This window comes from Nomia melanderi, chromosome 5 (genome assembly GCF_051020985.1).
Source record: "Nomia melanderi isolate GNS246 chromosome 5, iyNomMela1, whole genome shotgun sequence".
NCBI classification, from domain to species: domain Eukaryota; kingdom Metazoa; phylum Arthropoda; class Insecta; order Hymenoptera; family Halictidae; genus Nomia; species Nomia melanderi.
This window is the reverse complement of record NC_135003.1, coordinates 2,985,035-3,012,502: the sequence shown is the minus strand read 5'-3', so window position 1 is coordinate 3,012,502 and position 27,468 is coordinate 2,985,035. Positions and strand designations below refer to the sequence as shown.

The 27,468-nt window shown below is 37.5% G+C and overlaps 1 protein-coding gene across 1 annotated transcript in view; it reads left to right on the top strand.

Annotated features, from left to right (window-relative positions):
• LOC116424797 (agrin) overlaps positions 1-27,468 on the top strand; it is a 631,033-nt gene that overhangs the window by 155,206 nt on the left and 448,359 nt on the right. Inside the window, exon 3 of the mRNA XM_031971677.2 lies at positions 3,060-3,095. Within this exon, the coding sequence (XP_031827537.2) occupies positions 3,060-3,095 (36 nt within the window). The remainder of the gene's footprint in view (positions 1-3,059; positions 3,096-27,468) is intronic.

The following is a 27,468-nucleotide window of genomic DNA, read 5'->3' as shown; positions in this document are numbered from 1 at the left end:
ACTTAAACTGTCAACCATAAGCAGAGACCTGGCTAACAGAGAAAAGGTTAATAGTGTAGAATTTGATGCATGTAATTTTTGTTTCATTTGAACATTTTATTTGATTACAAATTAGAAATATTAATATAACAGGAGAACAATTTTTATTCTTCCTCTCTTGTATATATTATAAATGACAAGGAAACGTTTAAGCGAATAAAGTCCAAAAAACATGTCTATTTCATTCTTATCGTGAAGTGTTAATCGACAAAATCAATCGTTTCTATTCTATTATTCACAGGACTTAAGACATAAAAATTAGCAGAAATATTCCTAGTCAGAAAGCTAAAGTAACATAGAAGTGAGCACACACTCAAGGAAGTTCACAAATCTTACTAGTAAAACTATTATTATTACTGTAAAATCCTCCAACTCAAAAATAACGGAAGGTCTACAGTGAACATAAACTCCGACCAACAGTTACTCGTAACTGGCATTGTTCGCCACGTGTACGCGATACAGACTATAACGAGAGGAACATTGATACCGGGCCACTTGAAGATAAGCGTCCCTTGCCGTCGCGTTGATCGCCTGGTCCCGGAATTCATCCAGAAACTTGTAATTATTTTCAACGTCATACGTGCAGACGCAACGGACGCGGAACCTCTTCATTAAAGGAAGCCCAGGAAAGGATAATTAAAAGTTCCACGAGAGGAACGTCAGAGAGTGTGTCGCGCAACTACGGGGACCCTGAATTTCCCTGTTATTTGCTCCTCGAAATTGCCACGGCCCGTCCCAGCTCGTCCGTCCGCCTTAACCCCGATTCACGTAAGTCTTCTCCTTGAGTCTCGTTGTCCCGGGAAACCTCGGATCGGGCTGATTAGCGCTTAGACGTTAATTACAGTTGTCTCGTGGCCCTGCGACAAAGTCGACGAAAGTTCGTGACCCGGCGAGTGCAACGCCCGAACACGAAATTGTTGGATCTTGCCATGAAACTTTGTTTCGTTGCGAGGCTGAGTCTGATCTCCTTCCGGTTGGCAGGTTTTTGAATGAGTCTGATACTTGGGCAGGCTTCGTGGAATGTATTGGTTTTTGCACTTCTATGCCGAATGTGATTCGACATTAGATTTATTTAAACGCGCGCTTTTCTGTTGAGATATTTTTAACGCTAATTGTACCGGCACTTTGTATGTGGCTAGTCCTATCGTAACCAATGAAATAACTAGTTTGAAAATAAAGGTAAGCAAGTTAGACGATACAGTTTTTTTTAATGGAAACAAAAACAAAAGGAAAGTCAAGAATTGAGAAACTGATTAATCGAACTATAAAGTAATTGATGTAAAGTTAAATGACTGAAAGAATTTTAAATCAAATTTTAAAACCGGTCACTTGGCCGATTGTGGTACTTTTACTATTAAATTGTATTATGTTGTTGTGATTGTTGGGGGTCGCGGTCTATCTCGTGAATGATTTAGAACTCGCGACTTAGCGAAAATATAGTGGACTGTATTTGTACAACTTAGCCGGTTTACAAGTTTTCGAAGTGTGTCTCTTCTAGTCGGTGGTTGCTATACGAATGCTTTTTTGAAGTCGCGAGTGCTTCTCAGCTGCCCCTTGGAATTTGCAATTGTCCACTGATTGGTTCTTCCAATTTTTGGATAGGTCCAATCAGCGAACCTAGGTTAGAAGGCATCCCTTCCTTTACGCCCTCGGCGTGTTTCCTTGAGGAAGGGGTCGCGAGATTTTCCAAGGGGGGAGAGACTCTAGAATTCGGCGATGGTGGGCGACGCATCTGGTCAACACCAGAGACGGTTTCCTGACCCTGCATCGGCCGCGGAAACCGTTGGGCGACCCATGGTTCTTGCTGACATGCTCAGGCCGTGAAGGTTTAGAGCAGGGCAATAACTATTGAGACCAACGAAAAATGCGTGCAAAAAACTAAAGGTATCGACAAATGCTGTGACAAAGAGTAAAAATTGGAAAGAGCGTACCATCTGGCGAGTGTCGTCCAGATGGCAAAAAGAAACTAAATTTACGAATTCTCAAAAATAGCTGTGCTTCTAATCCCTGCCATAAACCCCGTACAAATTGGCCCGAACAGTGATATTTTTAATAGTATTACGAAAAAGAATTGTTTAAACGGTTTTCTACAAATTGTCTGTATTTTGAAATAAGTTTTAAATGAAACACTTAAAGTAATACAGAGTTGTTGGAAAAAAATGTTAAAGGAACTTGGAGTGGAGAAGGTTAACACTGTGACGTCCGCATGTGTGACAGAAACAATACTTTCCATATATTAACGTATTTTAGTAAACCATAAAAGTTTTAATGTCTTTAATCTTGTTATCTGATACACGTGAAATTTCCTTGAGACATATAAATAAATGTAAGCCTTTTCATTACAATAGATATATTTTTATTACTTTCCTCTGTACTCAATACTTTTTCTTTGTCTTACATGCGACACCAACGTGCTGCTACTTGATAGCATAGTGTTAATAATTGTAAGAGAGCTAGATGTGTATTTTTATAGAATATTGAGATTTGTATTAGGAGGTTTTGTGATTGAACTTGTTTTCACTAGAGAATTATATATTATTTATAGCCTTTCTTTTATAGATAAGCTTTGATGTGCAAGATTTAACTCAGTTTTATGGATTAAAGTGCTTGCAAGTATTAGATTATGAAAACTATGATTTATGATATATTTCTGGTGCTTTTCGATATTAATAACGGAATCTACTCTATGTTAATCACTCTCATTCAACGATTTATGTGTTACATATTTGCAATATGTGTATATGATAACCGAATTGTTATGCGATTCATTTCAAATCAAAATTGTAATTCGCATCTTGATAAAAGTTCTTTGTATGGAGCTGTCTGACCATTAACACCTTACTCTACTGTAAACGTGTTTTACTAAATTATACCTACATCACCTACGTTTTCATTAAATACATTACCATAAGCATATGGTTATAGCTCGTTTCAACGAACTTGTCTCACTAAACAATTTTTTATCCTTGAACTATACGTACCGTGACTAATTAACTAATATCAGTCCTTTTTCTTTTCAGCTATGCCCTACAAGCAACAGCGTCCTATTATCGAGGGTGAGTCTTCATTTCCATTTTCTAATTGCAAAGAAAAAAACACAATTTCACGAATACGGCATCTATCACTCACATTTCATTAATGCAAACAGATCAAGCAACATTCCTACGTATCTTCGCACAGTAAAAGTTACTCGTGTCTCACGTATCATTAAACAACTCCATGCACAAGCGTCAGAACAAGCTGCGCCTCGTTATTACTACTTAATTAAGTTGTTCCGTTAGAACATCGTAAAACTTGAAATAAAATTTTACAATGGTAATAGGAATGAGTACGTTTCGGTTTAATAACGGCGAATGTTACGAGCTGACAGGTCGAAGAAGCGTTACGATCGCTCGACTGACACGAAAGAAAGAGTCTGGGAATACTGCTGTCACAGAAATCGCGATTCAATGGATGGAAATTCGCCATCACGCGATGTTTAGGTACGTTATCCCGCGGAGCCAAATAGACGCGCAGGCTCGTGTCTTTCAAAGCCGTGCACGACTCAATTACGCGAAACACAGCAGCAAGCATAACTCGAAATTGCACCGATCGGAACGATCACGCCATCGTGTTCGCAAACACGTCCGGAATCTCAGTGAGTTAATTGAACGGCCGATTCCTGGAAGCAGCGCTTTTATTCTGTCTTTTTCACATTTTTCACTCCGATCATATTTGCTTTGCCCGTGGTATATATCGGGGGCCAGCAATTTTTCAGTAGGTAAGCTACAACAATGGCCGCACATAAATGCTCGGAATTACGGAAAACATTGCCGCTTCACAAATCGTGAAACAACGCTTGCGTCTCGCGGACGTTCGTAAAACTTGTTTACATTCGACCGTTTTTTCTCTTGTTTATCGCTCGGAAGGATCGATACTTTTTCCCTCCAATAGCGGATAAAGTTCCGCGGGGACTACTTGCCACTGGAAAAAACGAATTTTCGTCGGATTGCGTTGCATGGCCAATTATTTGTTTAGTATTAAACATTTTGATCGTTTATCATGAAAATGTCCATTTTTGGAAAAAATTGAGGAAACAAGCAATTTATGTGTAATTCAACGTAAAACAATTTATGGTTTATGATTTAAAGTATTTATAAGGTTTGATTACTGTTTACGAAAATTGTGTAAATTCGTGTACGATTCAAGAAAAATAAGCGATTATAATTAACGAAGAACGAATTAGAGGGTATAACACGTTAAAAATCATTAAATGCATTTGCCAGATAAAATATTTTCTCTAAATTCAATAAACCATACGATGCCAAGCAAATTCTTGCAATCACTCGATGAATTTAAACGTTCCCATTAATCAACATTGCACAACTGCAATACACGCCGTTGAAATTACGAAAAAACAAGCATGATTTTGTAACTGGTCTCCCCTTTGAATCGTTCATTCTTTTCCTACAAAATTATTCGCCCACCACAATCAAAATAATTCCAACGAGAGAAATATATGATTGGCGAATTGTGCAATGCCATTTTCATAGACTATTGTGCGCGTCACACAACAAATTGCAGTTACACGTTTCACGTTCGCGGCAGACGTTGTACAAATATAAAATGAAAATGTTTGTAAATCAATTATTCCTCTCCGAAATGATTCAAACATAACGAGGTGCGCAGCAGATTTCAGTTAAAAAGTAAAAGAGCGAAGGCGTATTCATGGAGAGCATTTAATTCGAGCGTAATCAATTTCCTTCACAAATCAAGATCGCTTTGCAATAGTTCCAGCGTATTTCGCAAAGTGAAAACGGTATCCATTCCGAACCCTGCCTTCACCCCGCCATTTCTCCCTACCCTCCCGGTCCGCTCATTCGTGCCGCGTTTCGATTTTTATCTTTTGGCACGTTGCAAAGGCAACCACTTTTACAAAGCATCGATACAAATCATCCTGTCAAACGCGTTATCTGAGGGCTCTTTTTCATACGTCGCGCCGCGCCGCCCCGTGTCCACCATTGTTGCACATACATCGACGGTGCACTTTGTCCGAGAATTCATGCATGTCGACGCTTTGAATTTGGAAACCACGGAATTATCCGCGGGGCCGTTTTCGACAGATATTTTTGCATAAACGGAAATAAACATCGTTTTTAATCGAGGCATGCAGCCGGTACCGGGCAATTTTGCGGGGTGAACTTGACGCTTTCATTACGCACGAACGAAAACAAAAGAAAATAAGTCGGCGCATCGGCACTCACTGTTCCAGACACATATTGTGTACCTTTTTCCTTCTGACGTTAATACTTCTCCATCAATGTCGGAAAACTAACCCCGACAGTGTTCGTTAGCAACTACGGCTGATTGATCACCGATATCAACGCAATTCAATTCAACGAAACAACGCCCGTGACCGGGCTTTTTGAAGAAATATTATGGGATATGACGTGGAGCTTGGTTTAACTATAACAGTTGGTACGACTATTTAACTAGTTAACTGCATTTGACGAGTATACACGTCATTTTAAAACTTGAAATGATACTAATTCTCTCAGCGATGTTTATTTTTTCACATAAACATGTAATTCTTCTTTGTTTGGTCTGACTTTTCATTAAAATGTACCCTAAGTACATTCCTCCTGCGTTTGACAAGTACACATTTAATTTTTTTATTTCATTGCGCGCGAAACGAGAGATTTTTCGAACTAAATTGCATAGTTAACAGGTTAAGAGTTTGCTCGTCAAAAGGATGTAAAATCGGTCTGCCAGTTTATCGAACAAATTTGAGGATAGCAGAACTAATTGAAGGTAATTGCTGAGAAGCGAGCAGATTTTTAGGAAGTTTTCGATCGTTAGTCAGCCTCTTACATCGCATTTGTATTCACGATTTCTCCGATTCCACTTAACTCCGCGTAGAGGCCTCAAGTTCGCTCGGCGAACCTGTATAAACTATTGTTTCGCAGTCGGTTTTAGTCAGGAACACAGCCGTGGAAACGGAAAGAGAAATACGCGCGAAGTCAATTCGTTAGTTACAGACGGACTGTCGAGGGAAAGAGGAAGGTACATATTTGTACGAAGTATGTCCGCTTGTCGCTCTATAGTTACGACCGCTTGACAATGGTTTCGTTAATTAACAGTTCACGAAATAGGCCAAGCAAGCACGACCGGCTGAAATTATAATGGGTGCTACGGTATTCTATTATTCCGGAAAGAACAATTACGAGGAAAGAACAATCTCTAATACGGAACGGAAGTTCGGCGCGTTAATTCGAGCTCCAACGCGAAATTGTTCAAAGTAACGACGGATGTTACAGCTTTCTACAGGTGCACCGACAGTTTCAATTCACGGGCGAACGTTCCCTTGAAATTAAGAAGGCGATTAAGGGAACTGAGATTATCTTATCTGTAATCTCGGAAATCTATGGAATATTTTAATTATGCAGTATCTAGACGTGCACGATATTTAATATGAGTCTATAAGAAAACAATAGGTTTTCTTTATATAAAAAAGTTATCGTTTTGAATCTTTTAAATTAATTAATTAAATTGAAGTGTTATCTAGAACAGAAAAGTTGAGGTGTATAATCGTGTATAATTAATTTATTTTACTGGATATTTTTTGCGGTTATCAGTTGTCTGAGATTATTTGTTCAAATTGTTAAGTAACTATTTTGCTCGCTTATTCTTGTCGAGTACGTCCAATAATCAGGTAAGAGCCTATTATACTTTTATACGCTATATGAATTTTTGCATTTCATACCCTCTATCTAATTATTCAATTTGCCTTTAAAATTAATGTGGCCTCAAATGAAGAGTATTCAAGTAATTCATCTGACTTCTAAAGCACTCGTGAACGTTGATCCGACTCGAAGGACCAAATGTAAAGCACTCTGACTGTCACGAGCACTTTTGAGTATATGCTGAATTTTTCTCAAAGGACCACCCAATGTTGGAACTAAGAGTTCTAATGACTGACTGACTGAATGGTAGTCACTAATGGAGATTTTCTGAAGTGTTTCTAATTTGTTCCTAAATGAACGTGGTTGCTAAATGAACGTGTTCCTGATTGAACATGTTCCTCTTTCTAATTATCAACTGATTCTGATTCTGGTTTGTTTCTAAACTGTGTTCTAACTGTACTGATGCTGTTTCTATCTCTGATTCTAAACTCTGACCGATTCTCAACTCTGTGAAGGGTTTTTATAATCCTCCTGGGCCCATTCCATCCCTTCCTACGTATGATAACCACTCCTGTATCATCCCCTTCCAGTACGCTCGTAGCGGGGTATTTCCCTGGAGCGGGGGTGACGGAGTTGGTCGCTACGCTGGACAAATGTTTGGCAACGTTGGGGAAATTCCGGTAGGTCAGGATCCTTGAGGACACTTCTTTCTGAAATTCTAACGGACTCTCTGGAACACGACTTTACGATACCTGTAGGCCGGCCTGCTAAAGTACCGAATGGAAAGCTAACAGTTACGAACGTCTCTATGAATATTTTGCCGTATCGTAAAATAGTCCCCTTGTTGTTCTAACATGACTATACGCTTTTAATTAAACATGATAAAGTTTAAGAAAAGCAAAATTATTGTAAATATCTACTCTATTTTACCATACTAAAAAATTGTCGTATTTATAAAAATTGTTTGAATAATCGACTTTTAAGTCAAATGAAATTCATTTGTGCATTTATCATAGACTGTAGAATTTATATACTATTCATCTAAATTTGTCTAATAGTAATTAAATTAACTTGTAATTTGATAAAAATCAACTAATCTAGAAGAAATTCATTACATTTATTTTACCTACTTTCCCATCAGCCTAGCTTCTTGAAACGATCTTAGTATTGCAGTTCATGATGCAAGTCGAAAATATCGAAACTTTAACTGCTACCGTGCTAACGAACGGCCGCAGTTCAAAGGCGATGGTAGACGTTGGAATCACAGGAACCAAGACTATTTCCAATTACTCGACCACCCGCAAGACTCTTGCGGCTGATTTACGCGGAATTCAAAACTAATTGGCCACAGGCACCGTTGTCATCGAAACATCTGATGCTGCCCCGAAGTAACGGCGACCGAGGTATCCGGAATATTCCCAATTTCCGTATAACCATATTCAATATCCGGATGTTGAAACTTCGGATACCCGCAGTGCGCATTGCCGAAACGATCGTATCGGTGAACTATTCAAATAATGGTAACTGTACCTAACGTCCGCCTCGTCCTTTGCGCCCGAACTTCGGTAATAATTGATAATCGACATTCGCTGCGCTACAAATTTCACGCAGGCATTCCGTGGCCCCGAAACGCGTTAGGTAATTTCCCCGGTTGTTAAGACGATCCGCGTCGACCTTCCTCCCTATCAGATCTGCCCATCCAGTGTTCGGAATTTCACAACTTTATATATCGTCGAGTTAACGATGAAATTGTCCGACATTCGATGTTTCGATGGACTTTGCATTTTGTTTTATTTTTCATTTATAGTTTATGTGTTTTGAGAACTTTTGCACTTGTTACTTAAAAACTCGATAAAACAAATATCGAGCTACTGTCCAGCAAGTGTTTGGAATTCTACAAGTTTATGCATCGTTGGGGCAATGATGAAGTTGCCTGACACTAAACATTGTATTTCACTTCTGCTTTGTATGTAGTTTATGTTTTATACATACTTTTGTGAATATTTGGCAGTTGAAAACTCGGTGAAACAAAATTATTGATGTTTTGATTGTAAAGTTATATTTCTTTGGATTTATGAGTAGGAGGGAGAAAGTACTTTTTAGGATTTTTCATAGCTTTTGTTTTGCAGAAAAGAGAAGATTCCTTAATTTAATCTATAATAGCTATAATAACAATTTCTTGTTCAACTTTAAGAAGTAATTAAAAAGGCTACTTAAATTTCGTCAGGATCGATGAGGCGCATGAAAGTTATAAAAATAATCACCGTAATTACCTTCAATTTCTCAGTTCCTATTTCATCATATAAGTGGCTTCGATATTAATGAATATTTAAAAATGATAGTTGGGCAGTCGACGTATTAAGAATGAGTATAAAAGGTTAAGTCGACGTATTTCAAAGAGTATAAAAAGTACTACACCTTGGATATGTTATTTATTTTATCGTACCGTATACATTCTGTGCAATTTTAAATTTTCATGTTTCCATAAATACATAAAAATCCGCAGCCTATTTGTTATAGTTGTTATGTTAAATTTTTGGTTGATCTTAAATCGCATAAGAAATGAGAATGGTAAATCTCTGGTAGCCTAATTCTCACTAAGCAATACAATACAGAAAAGGCGATTCACGCAAGTACATAGTGTAACTTACGTATTTCCTATGAGATGCATTTATGTGCATTGATGTAACATTTGCTATCGAGAGTGTAGAGTGTTTACACAATGTCACCGTTGCATTCTTCGAAGATTCACGTTTCGAGTGCATTCCCCAAGTCAGGAAAAGTTGCATACATCTTGGCATTTCACGGTTCCTGAGGTACTCCAAGATGCCGAGAAATTTATTCCATTTACGAATGGCTTTCCCAAGAATAATTTTTATCAGGTTTCATCGCGCTCGTATTTCCGCTTCCGTACTGTACCGTGGATAAGAAATTCCGCATAATTCGGATAAATAACAGCATCCAGATAACGAAGTCCGAAGTCTTTTCTCTTTCGTGGACAATATTTGCCCGGTTTTATTTGCGCCGCCGGTGCATCGCCGACTCAATTCTAAATTTTTTTTCTTCGTAGAATGCAATCGGGGGGTATTCGGTTGCTGAAATCAATCAATTGGAATTTCTTTACGCGGAAAGTGTTTGTTTCGAGCATTCTCTTTTTTGGAGTTTCGTGTTTCTATCTGGGATAGTAGGAAATATATGGAATCTTGTTTCAGGATTCTGCGACCTCAGAAATAAAGGAACTTCTGGAAACCTAAGCTTATTGAAATGTATGTCTAGATTAACTGTAGAATATGTATTCTGAAATTATATCGCAATGAATATGACTGTAAAGATTTTGTTCAATTACAGAATATTATTATAATTTAGTAAATTTCATTTTGCAGAAATTTTAAATTGCCTATAGATTATAATCAAAAGCAATCTTATGAGATTAATTACTTTCACTAAATTGTACCACTATGTCAGCAAAATATTTTTGGAAAGCCCTCTTATTTCAACTATATACGTTGCACCCAATTAGAAATGAGTGGTATAATAATGGGATTATAAGTAATAGGATCATAAAATGAGCAATCAATTCATATACATTTACAATTAGTATTCAAGAGATACGTTCAACTAAAGTTAATACTCAGTTAATACAAAAGCTACATGATATTTATTGATATAATACATTATGGATTTTACATTTAATTTATTAATACTGGAAATCTTCAATATATTTTAACTGTCCTTATGTTTTCCCACTCATTACCATTATTCGGATACAAGCTCAGGCAAACTTTCAAATATCTCAAATACATTTATCAGTAATAAGCTATTTTTCTACAACTACATTTTTCTCCTTTATTATTTAATTTTTCCTATTCTCCACACGGGTAAACCCCGAATTCATTTTTTTCTAGTTAATTATCAAGAATAATGCAGCTTTAAAGAGAATAGTTGTAAAAGAAATCATAATGAAACGGATTAATTCCGACACTCCACCCTCGTTTCCCAAAACGTATGATAATTTTGTAAATAACAAAATAACTCAAAACATTTTCCTAACGTCCTCGCTCGTCCACTTTCATGTATCCGAAGAACACGATGCAAAATGTAATTGGCTTCGTGCATCATTCCATTGAGAGACACGCTCTTTGTGTCTAATGAAACTCGATGGCTTTGTGGACGAGTCCTGGTGTCGCTCACTCGCTTGAAAGGTCACCCATACGCATTTTTTTTCATACCCTCCCTCGTCCATTTTTTTATCGAGGATGCATCGTGACGCAATAAGTATCGGTCGCATTACCGTCACTCGAGTCACGAGCGCATCCCCGAGTGCGAAATCGCTCGGGACGCAGCCGGTATCACTGTGCAATTAAATTTTGAAGCGCGAGCAAGGTGAGTACTTGAAATAAATTCGCCTGCGCAACAGTGCCATGGTTGATAGCTTTTACGCGAGAGGTAAAATGAAATATTCTCCCGACGATAAGGAGAAATGACATCGATTGACCTCCTACGGGCACGACACGCGATCGAAATTACTGTTTCCCCGTGAATGCTAGTCCTTACGCTTGCATATTGTAAATAATAATGGCTAGCGGATGGACTAATGAGATTCGAGCGATGATCTTGGCATTACGTTATTCTGTGAAGTTTTGTTAGTGAATTAAGTGTTGTTTACTCCCTAAATAACGCCTGTTGATTTTTGGAACTGTTGAAGCTTTGTCTTTGACTATTTGATTTGTTGACTTTGTACATTCTTATGAGCATGATTACATATGAGTGGTAGGTATGCGAAATTCTAATAAATATATTATATGTAAAATATGAAATCAAGGAAAATGATTGGAAAATTAATGGAATTACAAATCAAGGAAATGTGAAGTGGTTGATGGTACGCATGAATACAGAAAACGGGTTTGTCTAGTTATTTAATTAATTAAGTATTGAATGTTAAAATTGATTATAAACAAATAGAGCTTAAAGTTCTTATGAAGCTTAGTGTATTTTTCTTACAAAACGAAGTAGGAAACTAAGAACAAATTCCTATGGACTTGAAGTTTGTAACACATAAAGTCACTCAAGAGTAATCAATAATCGGAGAAAAACTATCAAGCATCTTGAATCCACGAAAATCGCGACATCAAAACCTAACTTATTTGAAACGTAATTCTCTTTCTTCGTGTCAAAGTGAGATGTCCACGCCGGTTCAATAATTCCAAAGAAAGCGTCTAATCCAGTAGCAGCCGAATAAATTTCTAGACACGTTTTCTCATTTTTTAATCACCCCACGCACACTGGAAGCCGCACGTAATACGCCGTTTTGCGCACAAGTGTTATCCCCGAATAATGGAGCAAAATCCGGGCTTAACACCACTCTCACAGCCATTCAGTGCTTTAATTGTGACCGTTAACGAATGAATACCTGGCGAAATGAATAATTCACTCGTGGGAATGGTGGAGAGAGAAAGAGAGAAGGGAAGAGGGAGAAGAAGGAAAAAGAGAAACGGAAAGAAACGGAAACGCGAGACAAGTGACTCGGGTCAACGGGGATATATCATTATTCTGAATGGAGAAAGTTCCATTTATGCTTTATGGCCGCCGCCTCGAAGGGGTTCGTTGAATAGCGACGGGGGAAAGTGCGGTGTCGCGGAACGGGGGTGCCATAGAGACGGGCCGAATGAAAAAGGCAGAGTGGAAATTCCGCCGAAAATATTCTACGACAGCGGGTGCAGTTACTATAAATCGTTGCGTCCTCGTGTTCCATCCTCCGCAACGAGACCGGCGTGAATGCGAGCTGCGAGGGAGGGGGGGGGGGGGGGGGGGGTGGCCGGCGAAAGAGACGGAGAGAAAAGGCAGAGGAACGCGGTGGTCCGCGAGAAAAAGAGGAGTCCAGTCGATAAATTACACGCAGAAAAAACCGTATACCAACGATGGCTAGCCAGGGGAGGGGGATGAAAGAGAGTCAGAGAGCCAGGAAGACAGGAGGGGAAGGTAAAGGGGAGAATCGTCGGTTCACGTGCTATAAATGCGGGAGGCCGGCTCGGTTTTTTACGATTTTTCCCTGACCCCTCTTGAAACCACCTTACACAGGCCGGCATTATCGGGCTGCTCGCTAATATCAACCGCGCGGGAATTTCAGCGAACACCTCGACTGGTTGGGGCGAGGAAACTAGAAACGACTTTTGTTCGACGAAGTCGTGGGCTGTAAGGAAATTTGAGGAATTATGTTGATGAACGGACGTTTTCGTTTAGTTGATATTTGATAATTATGTTATGTGAATTCCTGTGCTGGAGTCTTGGAACAGATTTATCTTTGAGATACTCATTCTGCTTTTTTGTATTGAAATTTCAGGTCTTGGTGAATGTCTGGAGGAGAACATTAGAAATGTTTCTTGCTCGATGAAGTCGTAACTGTGAATAGATGTTTTTGTTAATTGAACGCTTAACGGTTCTGTAATGAAGATTTTTCTATGGGCTGGTATTTGAAATAATTTTGTCTGTGGCGTATTTATTATGTTTCATAACTACATTAATATTAATAATAAATTCATATTAATTTCATAATTTACGTTTTCATGGAGTAATCTAAAGAAACGAGAAGCAAATAAAGGTCCAAGGTACACCTGATGTGAATATTCCTGATACTTTGATGAATGTTTGTTTTACGTGTTATATTATCGGTACTCCACGACCACTCTCCCATATTTAAAATAAATGTTTTATTATTATAATGCCATGTTGATATTATTTTCATTAACGATGTTTGCAATTAAAAATGTTATAGTGTTTTGTCTATTTCATAGATTCGTTACGAGGTTGTATTTACCAAATTAAGAATTTATTAAACTGTGGAGTATAAGCTAGGTGTACAATTACAATCCAGTTAACCTTCTATGGTTCATAAAAAGCAAAAACTTCATTAATATCATGCAAATATTAAAAAATACTTTCAAATTTCAAAATAATTTTCAAAGTGAACAAAACCACCCTTCCAATACAGAGAATAAAATCATTCTCTTTTCTTCAAATTAACTTTTAACATTTTTCATCTGTATAAATATCTACAATCCAATTAATTACAAGCAGTAGAAACACTTATAGCTAAAACATTTAAAACAAAATCGAACAAATATAAATGCCATTCAACTCCTTTCATTAGAAATTAAATTATACTAAACTATACATAATTACGTTTCTCTAATGAATTGCTAAATCAAACAAACGCAAAATAATCATAAACACTAACGTTTCTCACAAAATCATTACCAACAAAGTACTTCTATTCAACACAATAGTTAAAAAATTTACAAAACAAGCTACTAAACCGAAAATGATGATACCAAAGATAAATATAATAATAATAATAATAATAAAGATAAACAGACAGATAAGATACTAAACCATTCATTCGAATATTCGAACCGCCAAGAAGTGCCGAAGAATATCAACGGATCGTCTGTTCGCGAGGGCGATTCGCCGGAGAAAAGGCTGTGGAGAAGCGCGCAATGACACAGCTCGGGGGAAGGAAATCCAGTGAAAACGAGCAAAAGAGTTACGGAACGCGGACGGAGAATATCAGGGACACCGCGCCGGTCTTGCTGTTATCCGGCGCGTTCTCCTGCGATTCAGATATTTCTTGTTTTCCACGTAAGTTGCGAGGCTCGGTCGCTTTGTGTGCCAGGCACATACGCGTCTTTGCACAGGCCTGTACGTGGCGTGCAAGCTATACCCGCGGACAAAGATAAGGTTACGTTAAGAAATTGCTTTTCGTGGGACGAAGCCAAACCCGTTGGAACTCTCCTCGCGCCGGCAATCTTTTCTTCTTCCTTTGCCTTCTCTCGCTCGCCACCCTCTCTTCCCTCCGCTTTTCGCACACCCTCATCGTCCATTCCCATCGTCTCTCGTTTCTTCCTCTTTCATCGCCGTCCCTCTTCCGTCCCCATCTTTTCGACTCTTACTTATACCACTTCAGCGTTCGTTTCTGTCCACTTCCTTCCGTCGAGATGCACGTCAACAAAAGGGAGGCCCGGAGTCAAAGAGCCGCAGGGAAAGAACGCGCGAACCCGTGCCACCCCCGGCCGCCTTTGAGCTCTGACCGACCGGAGTAGGTGACGACGATCATTTTGTTACGATAGCGGTCCCATTCACGTGCTACGGGTTTCCGCTTTCTTCTACCTTCCATACTCATACGCTGCGACGTTCTACCCCCCGTGTTATGCACACTGTTCCGGTTGCAGGCAAGTGGAATTTGATGGATGCAATCTTCTACTTTGGTTTCTTGGGAGAATGTGTATGAACTTCATTGGTTGCGATGGTGTCCGGGGTTTCTTTTAGATAATTCACAGTAAGTCAGTAGGATACCCTATAACGCGATTAAAAAATCGTTAACAATTAAGTGTGGAAGTGAGATTCTCCATGAGAAACTGTTGTGGGTAGAGGAGCAACTTAACCCCTTTTCCTATAATATCGCGTCAAACTCGTGGTGAAAATTTTCAATCGAATTCCACGAATTTAAATGTTATTTATTTAGTTTTCATATAAATGAAATATTATAATACAAACAATATAAACATGATGTAAGTAACGTTTCATAAAGAGTATGAGAACTGATCCGTTTCATAATAATATTATCACAACTATTTACTTAGGTAGATAAATGTTCAAGAAATTAGTGTTATTATTTTCTGCTCTTTTAATGAATTTGTTATAAATATTCATTTTATATTAAAGCAGAACTTGTAATCAATGAAAATAATATTAATTGAGTTTACAAAATACCAAGCATGTTGATCATCAGAACAATGTATCCATACATTACAAACTTGAAGAAACTTTAGCTCAACCAATACACGTATCAGGTTACACGGAAAGCAATCATCCTGAAATCTCTCAGTATAGTTCCAAAGTTTATACCTGACTACAAAATTTAACGGACTTGTCCGCAACTTGGCTAGATCGTCTCAGACAAATGTGACCGGAATCTAGCTCACAGCTTTATTCCTAACAACAATCTAAAATTATAAGCAAACTAATTCTCTTAATCAAAATTCTCTAATTGTTGTAATAAATAGACTACCAAACTTAGTAGATTTCCGAAACTTCACGTAGAAATATAAACTTGAGCTGAGGACTAATCATGTTCCCACTTAGTCTCTAGTTTAATTAATGACTCTTTCCCCCTGAATTTCCCTTCCAGCGCAATAATCTACAGTGTTATTACATCATGTAATATGAAATATCGGATTTCTTATTAAACACAAATTAATAATTCCAATGGTCAGTTATTTATTTAACAGTTGCAAGTTTTTTATATTCGTTTACGCGTTAACAAAAATTCGTACCATGCAAATAGTGGATATATCGATTAGTAATATATTCACTAAATTTAAAGAGCCAATTTTTTTCCTCTTCGAAATCATTATTAGATTACTGGTATTTCATATTACAGTTTTTAATAGAACGCAGATAAAAGCGCACAGATCGTTGAAAGTTACGCGCCCATGAAATAGTCTTGCCCGAGCGGAAATTGCGGATTGCCCGTGTCACGATAAATTAACATGTCCAGTTTTTATCGAGGTCGAAATATGCCGGAAAAAGGATTAATTCGCGACGGTAAATTGAGTCATTGAAATATCTAGTTGTTAGTCGGCAATCCTGTGTACATTCGATGTATCCAGAGAGCACGGGAACCGCGTAATGCGCGGCATAACAACGACCGATAACACTTTATTATATTTTACAAACCGGTCAGCGGCACCGGTTGCGTTACGAGGGCGCGCGGCACGTTGAGCGGGGACGCCGGCGACAGGGGATTAAAATTAGCCCGTCATATTAACAGTACCGTCGGGCAATTTACGTATTATTTAAACCCGTTCGCTGTAAATAAACGAGCCGAGCGTTAATCTCGTACAAGTTATAATGAAAAGTAAACGCTTCGCTTGTTTATCCGCCTCGCTTTTCAAGTTCTTTCCACTGACGCCTCCGTTAACCTTGATCGTTCTGTCTGTACTCGTTCTGTTGTTAATTACAAATTTTATAGTATTCGAGATTATGAAAGATTGCAGCTCTATTTTACAATAGTAAATGAGTAATAGTATTCATATATTGTACGTCCGTTATGAAACTGGGACACTTTTCTCTTCTTATACATTATGTAAATTAATTTTATAACGAATAATAAAATAATTCTGTTGCAAAAGAATGGTAAGTCAAAGGTGTGATGTTAGAGTTTCAATGGATATGTAATAAAATGATTAATTGTTGGAAGTTTCACATGAAATATCGATACTGAAGTACTAAAATAATATAATAGAATAATAGAGTATTAAAGCACAGAGTACTAGAATACTAGAATACTAGAATACTAAAGTATTAGAGCATTAAAGATGTTAGAAAATATTCCTACTATTATCACATATAACTAATCTCAACACTACTACTTCACTGCCTTGTAACTCTAATAATAAAAAAGAATATTAAATATAATTAAACTTATTTAGGTATATTATAATAAATAATAACGTATCTAAACAAGACATTGATAACACTCGAATTCATACTCACTAAAATAAAAAACACCGTACCCAATAAGAAAAGTTTCTTATTCTTATTGATATATTCACGTACCTACACGTATCCAACGTTAGACAAACCTACCAGCCAACATAGTCCAGTTCCCACATCAACCTTTCATCTAGCTCAGTTGCTGCTTTTTTTGTAAACATTTTTGACACCTCGTTCAATAATTCAGTCCTCCTTTATCCTGGTTTCCCTCTCCTTTCTCTACACTCCGCCGCTTCCGCAACGGTTATCGGCTCGCATTAGTTATAAATTGAATCCCGATTATCGGCAGGAATCGAGTTCCACGTAGAGAACCAGGGATTAAAGGCGTCAAAGGTATCGAACGAATTTCTCGCTTAGCCCGCACCGATATCGCTGGGCGCGGCTCTATCGGGGGTGCGAAGCGGGTCGTCAGACTCGTTACGCGGGATCGTGGTTCGTTTCTTCTTTCAGACTCCCATCGGTGGCTCTCGTGTCCCGTTATCATCGTGGTTCCCAGCGCGGCGGTCGCGTGCGACGCGACACGGCCGACTTTCGCGCGTAGGTGCTGGCGAGAAGTAATTGCGAAGAGAAAGGAGGTAATCGGGACTCCCCAGTACACCGGGGGAAAATTAGTTTCGACTACGGCGAACGTGGTTGCTAGCTTATACTCAGGCACAGATGGCCGCCGAAGAAACGACACACGGGTCTAACATGGTATCCCAGTTCGAGTTTCTTATCAAATTTGTCAACACATGAACTCATATCGTTTAAATTTGTCATTATGTTTGTCATTAGATTTGTGGATATCTGACATCGTACCTTCCAAATTTGTTGTTTAATGTGTCAATATATGAACTCATGTTTTCCATATTTGTCAATACATGAACTCATATCTATCAAAGTCATTACACGTGCCTTTCATTCGTCAAACTTTATAAAAGAAAAACGAGAAAGATTAATAGAGCTACAGACATAAAATGCTAATTCAGTGTTTCAGCACTAAAATATGAAAATATTCAAAAAGTGACTGTTTTTCAAGAATTATCAATATCTAAGGAATTTGATCTGTATTGTATGCAGATAATTCGATTGATTTAGATTAGGTGATATTTTCGAGGTAGAAACATAGGTGTTACGTACTCATATTCCACACCTGAACTATTACAGACAATTAATGTTGAAAGTTAATGTTGATTGCAATGACCCAATTTTAGTAATTGATCATTAGTTTTATAAATGTATAATAGTCTATACACTTACATTTCTCAACATCCTACAGTGGTTAAGAGTTAATTTGGCGCAAACTAGAAATACATATTAATGTATTCAAGGCACGTTCGTTTTAAATTCATTTTCATAAAAAAGGACCACGATTTTTCGTTTCGGCCATCCAAAACACTTCTAAAATTATAAGTATGAACCAAAAATTTTGCTGCTCGAATATTGTACTATGTCCTGACACCCTTCTGGAAAGTACGTAGAATAAAAAAGGATAGTTTGAGGACGAGGTTGGAATCGAGAACACGATAATCGATGCCCTGGTATCCACACGCAATGGATTCAATATCATGCGCTGCAAAAATGCCCGTACAACGGTGGGACGGTCTCCGAGTGAACGAAAAATAAAATACAGATAAAAGCGGCCGCGCCCGTGAAACGGACCGCGACTGGAAATAGGAGGTATGAATTAATCAACTGCGTTGGCTTTCGTAGCCTGTCGTTTATCGAGATTCAACCCGCCACGCTCGCCACCCGCCCCCTCGATGTTGGCTCCAGCGAGTTCTGTTTTATCATTTTTTTCGCGTTCCAACCCCCACCCCGTCCATCTCCGTTTTTCGATGAAAAAATAGATTCGTCGTTCGAACTGATTCGAGAAGAATAAAGCGCACGACCACGGTAACTAAAATTTATTAAACACAGTTCGTGCGGGTTTCACCGAGGCGAATTTTTGAACGCTGATCTCAATGGCGACTGTACCGGGATTGGGAAAAATGGGATGGCGTATTAAGACTAAAATGCAATTGAGGATTAAAATGCACGTTTTGTGGGATTGCGTGTTACTAACAGTTATTGTTAACACATTCAGTAAGAACTCTAACAATTTTAACCGCAATGACGAACATTTTTTCAATATTTGCTTGTTTGGTTGTAATTTAAAATGGTTGAAAATTCATCGACAATCATTGCAAAACCGTGATTAATTGGTAAGTTGAGCTTAAAGTTTGAAGAATTTAATTGAAATAAGAATTCAGTCCATATTTGTTATATCGCAGATTGTATTTTTCATGTTTTGTTTCTCATTTGTAAAAAGGAAGATTCGAAAGTTCTTTTTGCTTTTTATTAAAAATGTTTCAGTGTTTTTATTTTTTTGCTGGAGAAAACAATTCAATTTGCTACAGTCTACCCTATTTGAAACATCGTTAATAATGAAGTTTCATTTCACTAAAATCTGCCTTGGGCGTTGTGACACGTAATATTTTTACGTATATCGCTATTGAAAAGTTTTTTTTCTTTTTATTTAAATGACGATTATATCCAATCGGAAGATAACATTTCACACGTTCACACAGCTGATTTACAACATTAAAATAAATTAACATTAATAAATAATTTATTTACTCCATTATACATTAATATTTACCCATAATTAACAATTCAAGTCAGAAAAATGAACATGTAACAGAAGAATGCAGTTCGACATAATTCTTGCAAACATTACTTTGTTATTACTGCAATCTACGATTAACACTGGAACTATGTACCAGTCAAAATGACTGATTCCGGTTTCCTACTCTCCCAATTATTGATACCTTAACCAGTTAATTGTGGAATTTAATTCCAGAAATCTTTGATAATGTTCGCCATGAAATCAAAATATAACGTATATGCGCATCTGATGCAAGCTAACAGCACCTATAATATATTCTAACAAAAAGTTAGAGCAAAACGAGGAAGAATTACATGTTTATCTGAAAAATAAGTAACTGATCATTAAAAGAATTAGTATCATTTTGATTTTAAGATGACGTGTATACTCGTCGAACGCACTTAACTGGTTAAAGGCATTGAATATTCGAAATGATTTCGAAAATAAGTAATTTCATTTGAATGCTATAATGAACGTGTGAAGAAACTGAAAATAATCTATTGTTAGAATTTTTATACGGATTACATATCAATGACATTAAATGCTCAGAAGTTCTAGTGCTAAACATATAAAAACTGTCCCGACGTGAAAGTGTTAAATTCAACTATCAAACGACGAGCACGCAGAGAATGGAACGTCCTAAAACCTTTTGTCTGTCTCACTGTGTACGTGGATCGCGCTTGTGCGTTTTACCAGCTGCCGTTCCAACCGTGTCGCGTCGCGTCGTGCCCGTTTTAATATCGAGCTTTCTCGTTAAACGAGTTGCGTGTGTGTAAACTGTTTATACGAGCGTTTGCATGCGCCAGCCGTTAGATCGGTTCGACGCTGTTCCGCGAGGGAAACGTAGTGTGTTTAATTATGCATGGATCATCAAATAATGAAACAGATCGTAAAAATGAAATCAGAGGATAAGAACGTACTATACTCATAAATGGTAAACTTATTCCCTGTGTGGCGCAGTGATCGCGCGCGTCCCACTTCTGCGAAACTCTGGATGTTGCGTGGACAGAAAATTCGTGGAGCGTATAGTTAGTGTGTTCAGCTTATCGATTACCATTTTATAACTGCTATTGAAGGTACGGTATCCTTCAAGCATGTTACTTGTTCGAAAAAATGAAAATTTGTATTTGGTTTTGGTGAGAAGGAAGGGAAAGGTTGAGTTGCGTATTTAATTTAACTAAATTTTTGTACTGTTCAGTCTGGGATATTAATCTGTTGCAAAACACATGGCAGATAAGAAGTTTTTTATCATTGCTATAATGTATGTTTATTTGGAATTATATTTTCAATGTTAATTCTTTTTTTTATTAAATTGTTATATACGCAAGTATGAATATGTATAGAGATCATAAAAGAAACTGATGTTTAAGAATTTTATTTTCATCCTACACGGTTTCGGTGGATTGAAGATAAAGTAAGAATGCATTAAATTTGAGCAAATTCTTGAAGACATTTATGTGCTATAAACACATAAAGTTCCGCACTTTATTAATTGCATTATTAAAAGGTGAGGCATAATGGACTCTTCGCTGTCGTAATAATATCAAACGAAAATTTGTAGAAAACAATGTGAAACATTATAGAAGGACCTTAATAAACATACTAAAAGTAAAGTATAATGAACTACCTTATCCTTCGTTTTGATTTTTTTATTATAAATCGTGAATATTCGAAGTGACCTCAGTTTGTTGAGTAATTTAAAATATTCTCTATACACTAGAAAATGTTTAAATAGTTCGCTGGTATTGAGTTCATTGTAATTTGAAATGTTCCACTGTACCCTGTTCGAAAAATAGTTAGTGGAATCCACAAAATTCGCAACGCACGTTCCCTTCAACTATTATATTCACTGCTTTGATATCAGAATTAGGAGGAAAGAATTTGGAAACTGTCTGGATAGTTCAACCACAGCAGCAGTAATCCAGCAGAGTGAAAAGTTCTGAGTTCGCTAGTTATTTCGTGATCGATTATTATTTGCACTGGTTTGTCAGTTCATTCAGTTGAAATATATACTTGTTTTATACAGTATAATACATAAATATATTATATTGAGAACATTATAATCTTTATTATAGAACTTAATATAACGTCGTCTTATTTTACCTAAATATTTTTACCTATTACACATAATATTTTTACCTTACAATTTACTGTCTGCGAGTAATATTCAAATTCAAAACATTACATTTAATTCAAACCATTACAATAATACATTTTATTTCAATATCAAAATTAAGATCTGCAACATCTACATAATATAGTTTAACCAGTCTCAGCATCCTCAATTTCCTATTGGATCATTTTTTCGCGTCGCAGTTGAAATGTAACCACGTTCCAAGTATCTCTGCCATAAAGCCAGATCCAAAGTCGTCTTAATTCCAGTTCAGAATCAAAGTCGCATTAACAAGGGTAAAAGTTCAGGCGCCTTGCGCGAGATTCCTCACGGACACAGACGCGTGTGTTCCGGGTACGTGCCCAAACCGAAACCCTTTAACTCGTGCAATCGCGAGCTGTGACTGAGACATGGTTCCCTAGGGACGACCGGCCGAGATTTACAGACTCGATTCCCCTATATCGCTTCTCTGCACGTACGCGCGTGGACTGGCGTGAGCTTGCAGTCACGTGAACTGGTATTGCGCTGTCTGTCTGTGCACCTGTGTATCTACGGACACGTAAGCGTCTCGAAGTCAGTCGGCAGCGTGTTTTCAAAGTATTCGACTCACTTTTCCTCTATTCCCTGTGTAAGCCTCAACTATGTATTTTCTGTTACTCTTCACATTGTTTAGAATATTTTTATTCATCGAAAACGTGCCTTTCTTATTATAACAGTTGTTTAGATATTCAATGAAATAACTGAATACGCGAGTAATTAATGAATAAATAAATGTATAATTAGTGTTAGATCAAAATGACCTATGCATTCGTTATATGAGATTTAATTTCTACTTTGTTTCATGACCTCAAACGACTGTAGTATATTAACTATATTAAGGTAACAAAATCGACCGATTGAAGGCTGGAATGAAAAGAGAGGTAGAATGTAAAATATCTCAAATTTAACTATTCAATTGAAATTTTACGTAAAAATACTTAAATAACAAGAACTATTCCACATTTCTAAATTCTTAGCAATTCCACATTCATGTCTCGTAAAAGAACAAGGTTGTGGTTAAAAAATTATTCTCACCGCGACGATAGTTACCAAAAGTTATACTGATAATTAATTTGCACTATTGTATAGTGACAATTGTACAACACAAGAATTACATATTCGCACACAATCTGGGCCGCGTATGGACATTTAAAACTGCGCCAATATCGCGAGGAAATCGATCGATTTAACCCCAAGGATTACGGTACTCTACACACGGTCCTTGGATTGTCGTTAGGAAACGAGCAATCGAATTCTGGATCGTAATGATAATACGCGTATTATAGCTCGTTCTGGAGCGCCCCTTGCCTGCCATCACTGAGTTCCAGTTGCACGGCTGATTGCGACTCAATACCCGCTGGATCCCGCGCATCCTAATACGACCACATATATGTGCCTATCTGACTGGCCGTTTCGGTAACAATGCCGCATTACGTCGGTTTAATCGATGATAAATCACGGCCGCGATATCCGTGACCGATACCTCCGCTTTTCGAGATGCGACGTTGAGAGAAATATTTATCGTCCCAGATGATGTACGATCGCGCCGCGTTTTCGTTTCCTACGTACGTATCTGTGCTCCGGTGCTGTTTGACGCAAAATAAAAATGGTTCGTATATTATTCACTGCTCTTGATAGCGGAAATGAAAGTGCATCGTGACTTTAATTGTTTCATTAGAAGCTTATACATAGGTTTTGATTTATCTCGAAAAATACATTGTGAAATCTTCAATAGGATATATTGTACTCGCTTGATTTAGTAAGAATGCTTTTGATAGAGTGGAAATTTGTATATAATAAACGTTTATGAATTTTCTGAGTTTTATTTTAAGTTTAAGGAAGTATATTTGAATACGTATATTTGAACACGTATCATTACTTATTTTCTAGGTAGGTATTATACGGACTTTCGAAATTTGTTGTACAGTCTACAATCTGCCAATGATAACTTTATAAAGGATTAATTAGAAGAAAATTATCAATTCTTTAATTAAAAGAAAATGTTCAATTCCTTAATTGAAAGAAAAAATTCAATTCTTGAATTCTTTAATTTTTATTCATGTACAGTTTTTTAGGAAAACATAGGAAAATATATACTGTAGAATTCGAAAATGACGCATTTTTTGAACGCTAACAGAATAAGTATTTTTGTTTTAACAGGTAAAAATGGGTAAAAATTCCGTGTGTTGCACTTGACATTTTACGGTGCTTAACACTCAACTGGCACTATTTCTCGCTGAAAAGCTTAACAGAGAATTTACGATGTTATATCCATTACTTTAGTTAAAATCGCCAACAAAACAAAGTTTTTCTTCTACAATATAACATAAATAAAAATTTGTTTTTCACATAAAGCTATAAACACGAATAGTTTGAGAATTTATGAAGAAAAGAGATGGGTTTTTTAAACCTTCTGAATTGATGTTGGCGATTATCGCATTGTCATCTCATGAATTAAATTGAATCAAAATTGCCATTCCATTAATATTGACGAATATTGAACAACCCTGCTTTATTTATGATTTACAAACAAAATTTCTTTGTAAAATTATATATTTATTGAATTGATATTTAATGAAATTTAATTTTTTAATTAAATATTAATAAAAACTAATATTCACTCCAACAGTAATGAGAATTAGCTAAAACATAACATAATGTAAATCAATCAAAATCTAAAAACGTATTCTCGCAGTTTATATATATATATAAAACTACAAACAAGTCAATTCGATTTTCTAACACTCTTTCTGTTGACACTTTGACTGCCAAGTCACTCAACAAAACTTCTATGCAGTAAAAACAATTCCCGCAATAAAATAGAAACTGAAAGTCAAGATCTTTCATAACGACCGGCACGTCACCAAGAAAATTAATATTTAAATTCACATAAAACATGACATCACCTGAATTCGGGTAATACGGCAGTCAAAGTGTTAACCCTTCCGTCTCGAGTGGTACACGTATGTGCCACGAACATTCTAAATTACCGGAAAGCTAGAAAACGCCTACATAAAGGAAAATTGTACCACATTAAGATCTTTGTTTACGGTTATCAGCTTAAGTGCTAATCAGCTGTCACTACATGTGTTTTGGTTGATTAGTGAGCAGTCATAAGTATTTTTTCACAAAATTCATATTAATTAAAAATACATATTCTGAGACGAAAGGGTTAAACGCCGTGACAATTCGAATCAAGGGTAGGTGCTCCGCGACAAAGATGCACTGCGCGCGCACAGGTGTGAAACGGGTTCGCAGAGGGCAACGTCGCGACGTTCTCATCATTGTGTAACTATGTAGAGACACGTACACGTGCGCGATGCTCCAAATAGCCTCCACAGCCCAGGGGGAACTCCATAAAGACTGATTTACGCGTTGGATTTATGAAGACCGTTCGGTTTTCTGGGTAGTATTTCACCGGCGTGGGGGCGCTTTTTTCCACGGCCGCGCGAAAACCTTCAATTTCTTCTTTTTCGAGGCCGTTGGACACCCCTCCGTCCCCACCGCCCGCTTTCCGCCTGGTTTGTTTCCCATTCGAGAACAGGCAAACACGGCCAGACATTCTGCGGCGAGACGCGGGAGAACAATAACGCACACGCGGCCGGCACCGTGTATCGGTCGTTACGGCGCATAATCGCATAATTCAACGTAGATGGAAACGATTCGTGGCTGGCCACGGAGAGGGAGGCGTTATCAGGCGACCCAGTAAAGTATTAAAAGGCGAGAGCAATTCTATGAAGTCGATAGCCGGTGCAAATTTTCTGCTCACGCCGCGCAATCGGATCCGTGTGAAATATAGAGAATTTAAGTCTGCTTTGAAACCTTTAGTGTAGAGAACAATAGTATTAGGTTGTTCCACATGTTTTTGTATTCGTACATGTAGGACTTTAACCTTTAACTGTCGACAATGCTCTATTAACTCTTTGCTGATAAGACTATCTTAACCCTTTGCATTATGATTTATTTTCCAACTGTGATCGATTCAACAACTTTGTCAGTAATAGTTTATTGAGAAAGAGAGAAAAATATTGATAACAACAGAATAACTTTGAATTTAAAAGAATTGAGTAATATTTATGTTTGTCGAATTTTATTTAAAATGTTCACCACGAGGCTTACGGTTATTGTAGGGCAAGGGGCTAAGCTTCTAAATTTTCTTTTCATAAAACACTGAACTATACATAGAAATATGAAATACTAAAAGAAAGAAAACCACGCGCCAGTCTCTCATTAGTTGAATAATTAAATCATTTACTTACAGTTTTCGATGTTAGATGTCAAAGCTCAAAGTCGACACTACGGTGACGTTCGATCGCAAAGGGTTAATTATTAGAAACAGTTAACTAACATAAAAGCAGAAACTGCAGTAATACTAATTTTATGGTGCGCTACGTTCTCTCGCAAGTCGCTTACAAAATCACAGCACAAAATCATGCCAAAGAATTGCTGAGGACTCGCCGCTCTAGATTCACGGTTTAGACTTGCTAGAACCATTCGTCACCGAACTTTCACGCGGTTTTATCTCTCACCCCCAATCGTTCTTTCTTTCTTTTCACTCGCATCCCTCTCACTTGCACTCTGACCCTTGCATCTACAGCCACAACTCACGCAGTCACGTACACGCTCCGCTAATCGCTCCATTCTCATGGTTTAGTCGCTCGGTTCCAAACACTCGTCCTTCGCACTGCTTTAGCCACTGACGATTTTCCAAACGTAGTCACCCTATTTCCCAAATGCACTCACGATACTGACAAGTCAAGTTACGTAACCTGGAAATTTAAAAACGTATGAAACTTTGTGTGTAACTAGGGTGAGTCATACCTAATACATTGCAATTTTTTCCTGTCGAATTTCATTTTGAAGGGGTAAAAACACTCCTTGAAGATAATGCAAATCTTTCTGTCCCGTGGATTATCTTAAGAGCGGTAAGAGATAAAGAAAGTAATGTTAAACAAAAAATACATTGTTCTATCACGTTTATAAAATTGCAAAATAAAATTTTTCAAAATATCACTCGCACAAACAATTGACCATTCATATTCTACATACATATTTGTAGGATGTTTACTTTGATAGAGATCGAAAAATGTGTACTGTCGTAAAGAGGCGAACATACTCGTAAGAATCACGTATTAACAACAACAAACAGCTTATTAATTAAAAAAACAAAGTAAACTAAACCGCTCTCTCTCGCTAACGAAAAATCGCCCAGTATTTCTACACGCTTTTAACACTCTAATCATTCGTCCTTTCCTTTTTCCATTTACACGCTGCTCATTTGCGTCCATCCCACATGCACTCTAATCATTCCGCCTGTGGTGAAGGTTCACACGGTAACGTAGACGTTGTGTTTCACACCTCAGTCTCACGGTCTTGTTGCCTAGTTCTAAATACTATTATTTCGCACTACTGCAGAGCTTTCCGAAACGGACTCACTC